At 37.3% G+C, this 11,359-nt stretch overlaps 1 protein-coding gene and 1 pseudogene across 4 annotated transcripts in view; one reads left to right on the top strand and one right to left on the bottom strand.

Annotated features, from left to right (window-relative positions):
• Positions 1-216: 216 nt before the first annotated feature.
• LOC139976528 (U2 spliceosomal RNA) lies at positions 217-289 on the bottom strand (annotated as a pseudogene).
• Positions 290-838: 549 nt separating this feature from the next.
• Positions 839-11,359, top strand: part of LOC139976170 (uncharacterized) — a 74,926-nt gene continuing 64,405 nt past the window's right edge. For 3 of the 4 annotated variants that reach the window (XM_071984654.1, XM_071984655.1, XM_071984657.1), the window contains exons 1-2: positions 839-994; positions 2,419-2,688. In XM_071984654.1, the coding sequence (XP_071840755.1) occupies positions 2,682-2,688 (7 nt within the window). In that variant the 5' untranslated portion in view covers positions 839-994; positions 2,419-2,681. Of the gene's footprint in view, positions 995-2,418; positions 2,698-11,359 lie in introns of all 4 variants that reach the window. The other variant, XM_071984660.1, reaches the window with a different exon arrangement.

Below are 11,359 nucleotides of genomic sequence, written 5' to 3' on the forward strand. Positions count from 1 at the left end.
CACACAGTAAAGAACCTGGACACGAAAACCCTGAAACTGCCGAACGACTGATCCGCTCTCAACCCCAGTCCCCTTGCATCGAGACTGTGACTGTGTGATACTTTTTAAGAAAAAGTCACCCAGGAAAGAACCTGGGCACGAAAACCAAACTACCAAACGACTGATCCGCTCTCAGCCCCAGTCCCCTTGCATTGGGACTGTGACTGTGTGATCATCGTCAGGTGTGTATCACCATTCCCTAAGGGAACAGATACTACACATGATCTTAGCCAAAAGGCCGAGAAGCGATCACATGGTCTTATAGCTAAACGTGGAGTGCAATGTTTAGTTGCATAACTACATGCATTAAGATACTTATTGATATACAGACTCTGTGTACTTTTCGACTGTGAATAGATGAAAGCAAATTAAACAAGAGGAAAAGTAAAAGAAAGGCATGACGTAAGCTAAATCAGTTCAAAAGAAACAACGTCACGTGGACAAAGACATTTGAAATTCAGTTCTGAAATGTTCAAAAATAAAGAAATATGGCTGCTCTGTAATAATGTGGAATCTACATGTACGGTGTTGTACTTAGAGCGCCACATGTAGCTCATGGAATTCACTGAATATTCATATCGAATTTTCTCATTTATAGCGGCAGTGACGTCAGTGAAAACAGGTTTATGTAACAATACAGTCTCAATCAGAACTTAGTGACGCAATTAAAGCGTGATAAATACAATGGATCCGAATTCTTTTAATAAAACATCTGCATGCCGTAAGTATTAGTTTAACACGTACGTGTGTTGTTGTACTATAGTGTCAACAGCGACTCATATACAGTGTGGTTTCCCTGCCTCGTATATAGCTGTACACCGCAGACAGTGCTTCGGGTAGTATATGGCGAATAAGTGGTATAATATATAGAAATTCAACTAATATAGAGCTTGGCAAAAATGAAACAACTTACAACGAGACTGTAACCGTATGATCCTGACGATGTCACGTGGAAGTAAGTATTACTATAGTCTCTTGGGCAGGGCCGGGTTTAGCTTGTGGGGGGTCCGGGGCCAGAATAGTTTGGGGCCCTTACACGATTAGGCCCACTATCTAAGCGGAGCGCCACCATAGGTTGGCTCGTAGCGTGCACGAAAATTTTGGCAGAAAATGCTTCCCAGATCGCTGGAAATGGCACTTTTTTTACGTTGTTTTTTCTAATGCCCCCCCCCCAGGAATCAATGTTCCGTTTCCATAGGAATCACATGATCGGTGGTTGATAGCTAGAACGTCATCCAAATATCTATAGGGATGCCAATTGTTTAGCAAAAACGATACAATTTACATTTGTAAACACTGAATCTATGGGCTAACTTTGTGGTGTCACATGGGTGACAAGTTACGCAAATGCCGTAGAATAAAGACCACGCATCCCTATAGGCCCCATGTATTTATGGAAAGACAACTTTTGTTCAGTGTGGAGTTTCGAACAAAGGTCCGTATTTTACATGTTGACCATCGACGGACGGACGGACGGACGGAAAGGCATCTTATGCCTCCATTTTTTCCCGGTGGGCCCCGCCGTAAACCCGGCACTGCCCTTGGGACTGGACTGAACCTGGCAGGCAGAGCTAGCAAACAGCAAATTATACTCAAAAGTAGGTATAATGCGGTCACCGCATGCATCAGCCTAATGCGGGCAATATGCGGGAATTGCGGGAATGAACAAAGTGGGTAATATAAAGTATTGCAATGATACTTAGAAGAGTCCCGCGTTAACGTTTCTGCTATTTTAACATATGCCTTGATTTGTGCAAACAATTAAAATTGCCATTCTCAAGAGTGGTGTACAAAGGGTTGCAATCGTGGGGAAGGGGAATTCCCTCGACTGATTCAAAACCAATGTACCATACGAAACAAGAAGAACAGCAAAAAAAAATAAATAAATAAATAAATAAAAATGGCAACTTCCATTTATTGCTTGATTTAACCCCCTGAAAAATCATGTTGTACCATTAAATGACCATTATAAACGAATGTATGAGTCATGATTCCTTCGTTTCGTGGTTTTTTGTGGTTCTAGATGCCAGCAGACAGGCGTTTTCACACAGGGACCTCATCGAGAGTCAATGCAAAAATACTACAGGAAAACAGAGAAAGTAACAATTCTCATGAATTAATTAAGTAATTTAACCCGGTAAAAAAAAAATTATTCATAAAATGACGGAATATAAGAGACTTTATTCTTTCGTTCTCATGACATTTAATGACAATCGAAGTAGTTATAATACAAGCAGCAGGTGTATTACGGCAGCGCCCTCATTAATTCAATGCAAAAGTACTACACAGCAAAAATGACATAATTAATATCGCTACATTGACCAACAGTGATGTTGGATACGTATTAAAATAGTTTTACTAATTTATATCAAATAACAGGTTCCTTATATTATCGAACTGCACACGCAGTTATCACATCGCACGGCAAAACAATATGGAGGACTGGTAGTCTAAGTGTCATTTTTGGTGTCATTAATGAAGTCACATCATCCACCACATCATGACGTCAGTCCTGCCAACTCGACGCGCAACGGATACTGTAGGTATACCAGGAGGCTACACAACTGCACGTGGACTTGCCTTCACGCATGCGCTGCCACCGGTGACCTCTACCTCCAGCTAATACCAACCAGTGACTGTTTATGCAGTGTAAGTAAGGTAAGGATTCATTGATTAGCAATTATATTAATCTAGGCCTAACAACAACGGTATACCTTCACTTAGTTATAATAGTCATGAATGATTAGAACAATAACACTTGATTGCGTGATTACCAATTATCATATACTCATATATGAGATATTACTATTTAGTTACTTATAGGGCAAAACGTGTTTATTCATGGCAGTAGCGCAGCCGCGGGGAAGGGGGTGGGGAACGAGAGGACTAGGCCCCACCAATTATTTATCTCCCATGGTAACCCCCAAAAATCCTATTTGTTATTAAATAAGTTCGACCTGCCCCACAAGGAAAGCATCGGGCCCTCCAAAAAGAAGTCAAGCTGTGCCCATGAGTCTTGGTAGCGGACGAATACCAATGTTGCATAATTTTAGGAATGTAACGCAAGCAACAAGTAGGCCTACAGTAGGCCTATCGTAGCACAACGAATACATGCGACTTTGACTTTAACGTTGGTTACAAGCCGTATTTTACTACGGTAAGGGGGGCAGGTGGAGCGGGTGGGGCAAGACGATCGACACATGACGTAGCAATGTGAAACAAAGCGAGGTAAGGCGAGGCAAAACAAAGCGAGATTAGGCAAAGCGATTTTGAAAAGGTGAGCCACATGATTTAAGAAACTTCCTAAACAATAACTTATAATTGTTAATCCAAGATCAATAAATCAATTCAAAGTTTGTGTTACTTGTTGATAGTTGATCAAAGAATCGATAATTGTTCAAAAACAGACTGCACAATGCAACTATATGATATCAACTTTTTGCCAATATTTGGATTTAAATATACATTGTCATACTCTGAACAATAACTTTCATACCCAACTCTTACGTCAGAGACGATGAACATTTTCTTGAAGAGTGAAGTATTAAACACTTTATCGTGCTATTACTTATTAATCTGTACAAAGGTTCAATATATATATATTTAATAATTCTTTTGTACATTTTTTAATAAGAAATAAATCTTGAAGACATTTACCCTTACATTCGTCACGTTTTAGCCGGTAAAGAACGAATAATTTATGTTCGTGTTAATTAAAAATCGTAGACAATAAACAATGTTTCAATTTAACAATAAATAATGTATTAGTGCTTGTGATTTTCTCTTCTGTTGTTATAGCAATTAGTTAATGATTATACTTCTTCTGACATGTTTCAGTTATAAAATTATAAAATTCAGTTATAAAACAAAAATAAGGACTTCGAATAATCTCTTTTATCTATCAAAGAAGTAAAGAATTATATTCTTTGTCATTGTATAGTGCTACCGTTCCGACTTTATTAAATAGTTCTTGAAGGTCATAAGTAATACCCCAAAATATAATATAAATTCAGAAAATGATCACCGAGTCTGAGATTTCAACAAGCATTGCTACTGCAAACATTAAAGCATTTTACCTCAATGAGATATTTAAATATCTAATTGGACATCCCCAAATGTCTGGGAATAAATTTTAAAAAAGTCAAATCTCCAGGAAAGAAAATTTGGAAGATTTTAGCAATTTAGGCAGGCTAAACATTTATGGCAAAATTGAAGACGAAAGTAACAGATAGAAGATGAGAAGATAACATGTAACATCTTAGTAATATCCCAGTTTGAACTAATATCTGTGTTTTGTGTTTAATTTTTGCAATGTGATAGTGTCACACTGGACGATTAAATGAAGCATAAACTGGACATGCTTGAAATATAAATGAATCGCTCTATTAGAATTCTGGGACAACTGTTGTTGTTGTATTGGACAAAAAAAGAAAAGGTTATGCCCAAGCTTGACCAGAGAAGAAGGACTGGTCAGGGGGAACCACCCTGTAGGCCAGGGGTCAAAATTGGGTGACGGGGAAAGTAAGGAGGGGGCCGGGGAAGCCAAGGGATATGAACAGCAGAAACTGCAGTTTTAATTTCAGTGAATGCTTCCAAATAAAGTATAGGCTACCATGTTTCAGTGTGTATATAGTGTGTATGTCACCTTGTTTCAATATATATATTGTGTAGGTTACCATGTTTCCATACATGGCATAGGCTAATATACCATATTTCTAGTTTTTCAATGAAACAATATTTTGTTATGCCAAATTGCCAATGTATCTCGTTTTGAAGTTACACAACGTCTTGAAGAATAAAACGTAACTGATTATGTAGAAGAGTCCGCCTTACTACACGCATCGAAAAACTGAAGTGATATATCGCCCTCTTTAAGTAACAAACGGCGCTCTTCTGATTTTAAATGATCGGATCGGATCAGAAGTGCAATCTGCTGTATTTCAGGACACCCACTAAAACGTTATGCTTCAACTATTGTATTGAACTAAGAGCCTGAATGAAGGCCATACATACGAACCCTGTGCAAATTTCATGATCAAACAACTGAAATGTACTGTTAATGAATAGGGGGTGGTGATGGTTGGGGGGGGCGGGAGGTAGGTAGTTGAAATACAGGTATATGAAACACAGACGTGCACATAATTTCAATGGTGTGAGTATATGGGGATGGGGATTTCCCCGGCTGAATTAATTAGGTACATGATCCTTCTGGAAAGACCAGAGGCGCGTCCGGTGATTTATAAGTATGTGTACAGTGACTCCCATGTAGAAGGCATCCCCCCCCCCCACCGACAAATGGAAGTTTAGACCACAAGTGGCACATCCTGAGGCATATTTACACTATAAACTGGACCCGACAGTGTGTTCTAATTATTCTCAGACTGAATGTTAAAATTACCCCGACTAATCATTCTTTTTCACATACGATAGAAGTGGGTGGGGGGGGGGGTACACTCTTTGCGAACGCCAGTGTGTTTGTGTGTTCCATTAAATATGACGTTTTTCCTATAGAAATTAAGGACGGCAGATTAGTTAGGCCTAATTTATTAAGTTAAGACAGGGAAGGTTGTTTGTGTGACATCATTTTCTTTTCTTACATTTTTTCCAGGGGCTTTGTCTTGTTAATAAACGTGGTACTCCATGAATAAACGTTCGAAAAATAGCTTCATAGCGTCACTGATGTGAGAGGAGAAATATTTGCGTATAAAACAGATGAGCTGAATAATATGATATTTATGGGGTGATAAACGGTCTACCTTTGCCTTATCCTGAGAATGCACGAACAGGGGGTGTGGGGGGGGGGGTATAACTCAAGCGATGCACGATATACACGAGGCCGTAGGGCAAGTTCATCCAGCGAGAGGGTTATACCCCCGTGAGTCTTCGTTTATTAGTCGGATACTGCATTCATAGAACTTCTATATATACTGTATTCAGATGTTTATGAGTTAATTTTGCCTTTTCGATTCTTTTACGATACTAACATTATCTAATGATGTAGTTTATTAAGTTTGACCAGACAACTTATATTTCAAATAATGAACTCAAACTCGAAATTTGAAATTATGATTTTGCTTATTACTTTGTGATTAATAGCAAAAACATAAATCAGAGACAAAATCGAATTCCGTAACACCTAATTATCATTAAAAAAAACTTCTCTGTAAAGGATATGTGAGAAACCCATTTCCTGTCAGATGTTTCCTTATATTAAGCCTCACTGTGATAAATAAGGAGTCCTTCATAATCTCCTCATTAATATTCATTGATGACGAAATCCAGGCGGATATCTTACTTTGATCAATATGCAACCGTACTTTAGTAAATCATCGTAAACTTAATAGCCAAATGGTCAAAATGCAGCTATCTGGTTGGAGCGGCCAGTTCAGACAATTTCCTAATGCTAGTTCCTGCACTGTCTATTGTATTTTCATGTCATGCTTCAAAGCAATTATACTTTCAGTAAGAATATTTTTCTAATACAGCGGTCCGCAAACTATACATAAGTCTCACGAGCGAGGGCCTCCAATGAGGACTTAGCAACGACCCACCATAATCCCCCTCCCAACTCCTCATAGGTCGATGTTCTGAAGGCGCTTTCCTGAACTATGAACTTGATATTAATTTTTAATAACTTAATCAGTCTCCGTCGGCAGGGACCGAAAAATATAGATATATTCGAAGGCTGACAATATCAGAGCGGCGATCTAATAGAAACAAGATATTCACATTGTACAAGTGCTGTGGAGCGTTTCATGAAAGGAACTTTTTCTTATTGTCAACTGCAGTGGTAAGCTGTGTGTAGGCCCGTAAATTAAGCTTTATTAACTGTGATAGGTAACTTAAGGATCTTGATCAACCACAACGGATCAAACTCTATATGCAGGTTGCCAGATTATAATGTCTCATTATGATGAGTCAAATGTCTATAAACGGTAAATGGTATTGTCTTTTGTACAAGATCAAATTCTAAAAGAGATTTTTCTTGAAGCTACTTAATTGTTTAAAAAAAAAATCGCCTTTAAAAATTTTTTTTTTTTAGAATTTAAAATTTAGAATTCAATTTGTATCCACCCTTGATGTTCTTTCCTTTGAATGTGTTGACGGTGTAGGACCAGATTCGACCAAATCGCGATCTTCAAGGCTAAATTTAACGTTTACCGTCAGACAAATAAAACGTAGCTCTCAAAAAAGTCCCTCGCCCCAACCCCCTCCACCAAAACAAGGCCATGAAATATCAAATAGCAATCTAAGATACAGTGATTTTGCTTGCTGAATTCCTTGCCGTGGACTTACATCCTTTGAATCGAGAACTACCATAATATGTTCATCGGCCAAACAGACCTGCCGTGACTTTGTCTTAGACTTGCTCCCTCTGAAAAGGTAACTACAATAATATGAACATCGGTCAAACAGACCTGCCCTCTTGGTTGTGGGTTCGAAGAATGTCGACCTAAAAAATCAAACAATAGCAACCATTCACTCAAAATTCATGGTTAATAAACCTTTCCTTTTCCTGCAAAATAATTGAACTCCAAATACACGAACACGTAGTCAATTACAAATCAGCAAAATATCTAAATACAATTTGTGAATAATCCGTGAAACCGAGGGCGCTATTTTAGTGCGTTTTTAAATATCTTTTCATGACACTCAGTTGCCATTCTCCATTAAAGTTGATATCAATCCGCATGAGTGGGGAAAGGCAAATTGGGTAGGGGGTGGGGTGTATGGGGGCATCCTGTTATATAAGACGCTATGTAGTTATGTGATTTGAATGTAAACATGAATTAATCAACTAAACGCCTCTGTGGGACAAACCTAAGGGCAAAATAAAGTAAGTTTAGGATATTTTATGCCTAAGTTGTGAAGAGCAGCGTAAGAACTCTTTACACAATATCATTATACGAGCAATTAGTGTGGGGTCTTTGAATGGTCAACGTGTCAGCTTTCGGGTTAGAAGTAGCTTTTATAACGTGTGAACCACATGCTATACAATGCTATAAAAGAAATATATAATAAGAAATAAAAAGAAAATCAGATGACATTGTGTTATAGTAAGCATAATCATACCTGTGGAATTATATACTCATTTAATAAACAAATTCGTTATTTCCATGAGTTATCTACTGATATGCTTTTTGCCTATACATGCAGGACACACAGGAATGAAATTACATATGGGCCCACACTAAAACATCTACACTTAATGATACAAGCCAACTTCAAGCATTAGCTCTGTGAATTTGCTTTTACGTTAATGCATTGACCACGCATATATATACCTTCACATTCTTACATATTACTCTTCTTTACAAAATAAGAAAAGACTTTAATCAACTAAATAAATAATAAATTAAAAATATAAATAAATAAATAAAATAATAATAGAAAAACGCACAGGATGGATCCCAATTTGACAGCTTCGCAAAATTATTGATATTTCAAAGTTGTAAGCGGTGTTTTTATTATGATATTGCGGTCACACGGCTTCCTTATGGAGAACACTAACCTATTAAAGGAGCTGAACTGCTCCTTGTAACTATCAAACCAAAAATGTTACTCAGGAGACCAATAGATGACGTCACCAGATACGTCATTGTGCAGTTTATGCATATTGACATATCTAGCTATAGCAGGCGAAAAGACGGCGGGATTTGATTTGAAAATAGGCTTGCTATCATTTACGTAGGCCTGTTACAAACTGTGAAGAAAAACCCCTCGGTGCTTGTATTTAGGTTTTTCTTCTCCCCAAATTACTCCCTTGGGCCTCTTAATGTAGATGAGAGACCCTCTTAAGAAGAGTGGTAAATCAACAGGGGAACGGTATTAGCAAACTAGATACATTTAATGACAAACTCTGTAAGTTTTTACATAGATACTGAATCTTATATTATTAGTTTATAGACAGCGCTCAATACACGGATGTGATTTTATACCCTTTAAGAGCGACCTCACTTTTAATAAGCCTTAGATCGTTCTGGAACACATTAAACTTTTGGTACACATTTTTTGCTATTGGAAAGTTTCAAGTAAATGTTTGTTGAGCTAAACGGGATTTCAAAAAACTCAATTTCTTGTTTGAAAGATTCGCTTTACATTATTTCACAGCAGTAAATATCGGTCGTAGTGTAGACGCCTGTAGACATTTGTGTCTAAGTGAGCCCAATTTTTTTTTAACGGGAGGCAGGACGTATATTTTACAAACAAACTTGTGACAATTATATTTCTTTGGGATGGAGGCGGGGGGTGGCAGATATTTAGGGTGGGGACTAGGTTCCCGTGGCTACGCCACTGGTCTAACGTACAATTTGTTTGTAAATGGTTAGCTGTCGTTTTAACTCAGCTGTAAAAACAACACGGTCACTATCATATGAAGACGTTTGGAAGAATTGTAGTGCTGATAGCTGATAGCTGTGTGATAAGCTCTATACTTCCGTCTTAATTCAAGTTTATTGTAATATCTACTGTTGAATGGTCGTGTGTCTTTTACAAATTTAAGAGCCTCTATGGATCCGCGTCTCAGGGCCTCCTCGGCCAGGAAGAGTGGTCAAATACGTCCCCGACTAAAGGTTTAATTTTCTTGCTCACATAGTTTAAAGTGTTTAGTTTTTCAAAGCTAACACAACTTTTATGCAAGTGACATCCACTATTCACTTTTATATTTGATGCACAAAACTACAAAGATATTCCAGTATTTTGAATAGATACGTTTAATCAAAAGTTATAGTTTACAATTTTGAAACTACAAAGATATTCCAGTATTTGAATAGATTTGTTCAATCAAAAGTTATAGTTTACAATTTTGAAATCTTTCTAAATCGTTCCGTACTACACAATTTACTAAAAATAGCTGTATATTCGAAAAATGTATCACTTGGTTATAAAAAAAGCAACTTAATTACCATTAACCAGAACAAAATAGCTGCTGATTTTTGGCACCTTATAAGTGCACGTACTTTATTTACATAAACTGAACGCTATTGGGTTGATAATATTCTCAATACTTACATATATATATATATACCTCATTAAATCACGTTATTAAGATATTTCTGAATTCTAAACCTCTCCCGCTGTGTTGCTATCCTTAGGTAATCCCCTTTCTCTTCTTATCAAGGCACCCGACGCCTTCCTACATTAAGCCACACACTAATAGCTGAGCTGTGACTAAATTTAGTTCTTGAAGCCTCTCGTTAAATGAAAGGGAAGTAAATGACTTAACGACCGCTTTTTAACTTAAACTCAATTTAATGCCCTGAAGGACCACTGTGTTCCAAATTATTCAAACTTTTAATTGAGTTGGCTTCTTCAACCTTTGGTGAGATTAATGAAAACTAGACAAACTCGTGAAGCACGTGGGAGTTCAATAAGAAGAGAAACAAACCACTCGTGTTAATTCTATACTTAACTTGAAATAGCTGCATGCCACCCATGCTTATCGTATATATGGTTTAGTATAAACACTTGCATGCAATAATACATGATTTTGTTTTGTTTTGTCATTCACCATATATTATCGCTCTTAACGCCCTTTTGTAGCTTGCAAGTCGTTAATGGTTGTTTGATGCAGTATTCAAACTTCACATTTTCAACCAAAAAAAAGTCTTTATTCAAGCATGTTATGAAATAATTATTTCATTTATTAGTAATAATCAATTAACTTTTCCCAAGAGGTCTACATATCAAGTAACGGATCTGCTTAATTTCTCAAGTTTAATCCTCGTTAATCTAATTGATTCCTTAATCGTCGTTAACCTAGTTGATTACATAATCAGGACGAAAGAATCTTAATATCCTGTCGTGGAACAATTTTATGACCCCAGTCTGCTATCACCTCGTCAGCTTGTGGTTTTAATCATCTTGTATTAGACCTTCCTACCCTATCGTGATAAGTCGATCCTAGTCTGCTCACACTTCATCAGCTTGTCGTGTTAATCATCTTGGATCGGATCTTCCTATCCTATCGTGATAAGTTTAGAGTTAACTATAGCTTAACCTGAAGGACATTTGCAAAGTCTTTTTGAGAAGTCGTTCCCTGAGATTCCACGGGGACGTGTATGAAATATACGATATTACAGTACTTGACATTATCCTTGAAAGAATTTGCTCAATATATATCACTCCATTCGATTACATCCCGATATTTGATAAAAACGTTAAATCACAGGTTTTAATAACTTCCATGAACACACACAATAGTACAAATCCCACAAAACGTCACAGAAGGGTTGGTATAACCTAAAAGTTGTCATGTGTTCAGACCTCTATTTACGTGGAACAACTTTCAGCTCGGTCACAACAGTAACACATAATTCTT

This window comes from Apostichopus japonicus, chromosome 11 (assembly GCF_037975245.1).
Source record: "Apostichopus japonicus isolate 1M-3 chromosome 11, ASM3797524v1, whole genome shotgun sequence".
Taxonomy (NCBI): Eukaryota; Metazoa; Echinodermata; class Holothuroidea; order Aspidochirotida; family Stichopodidae; genus Apostichopus; species Apostichopus japonicus.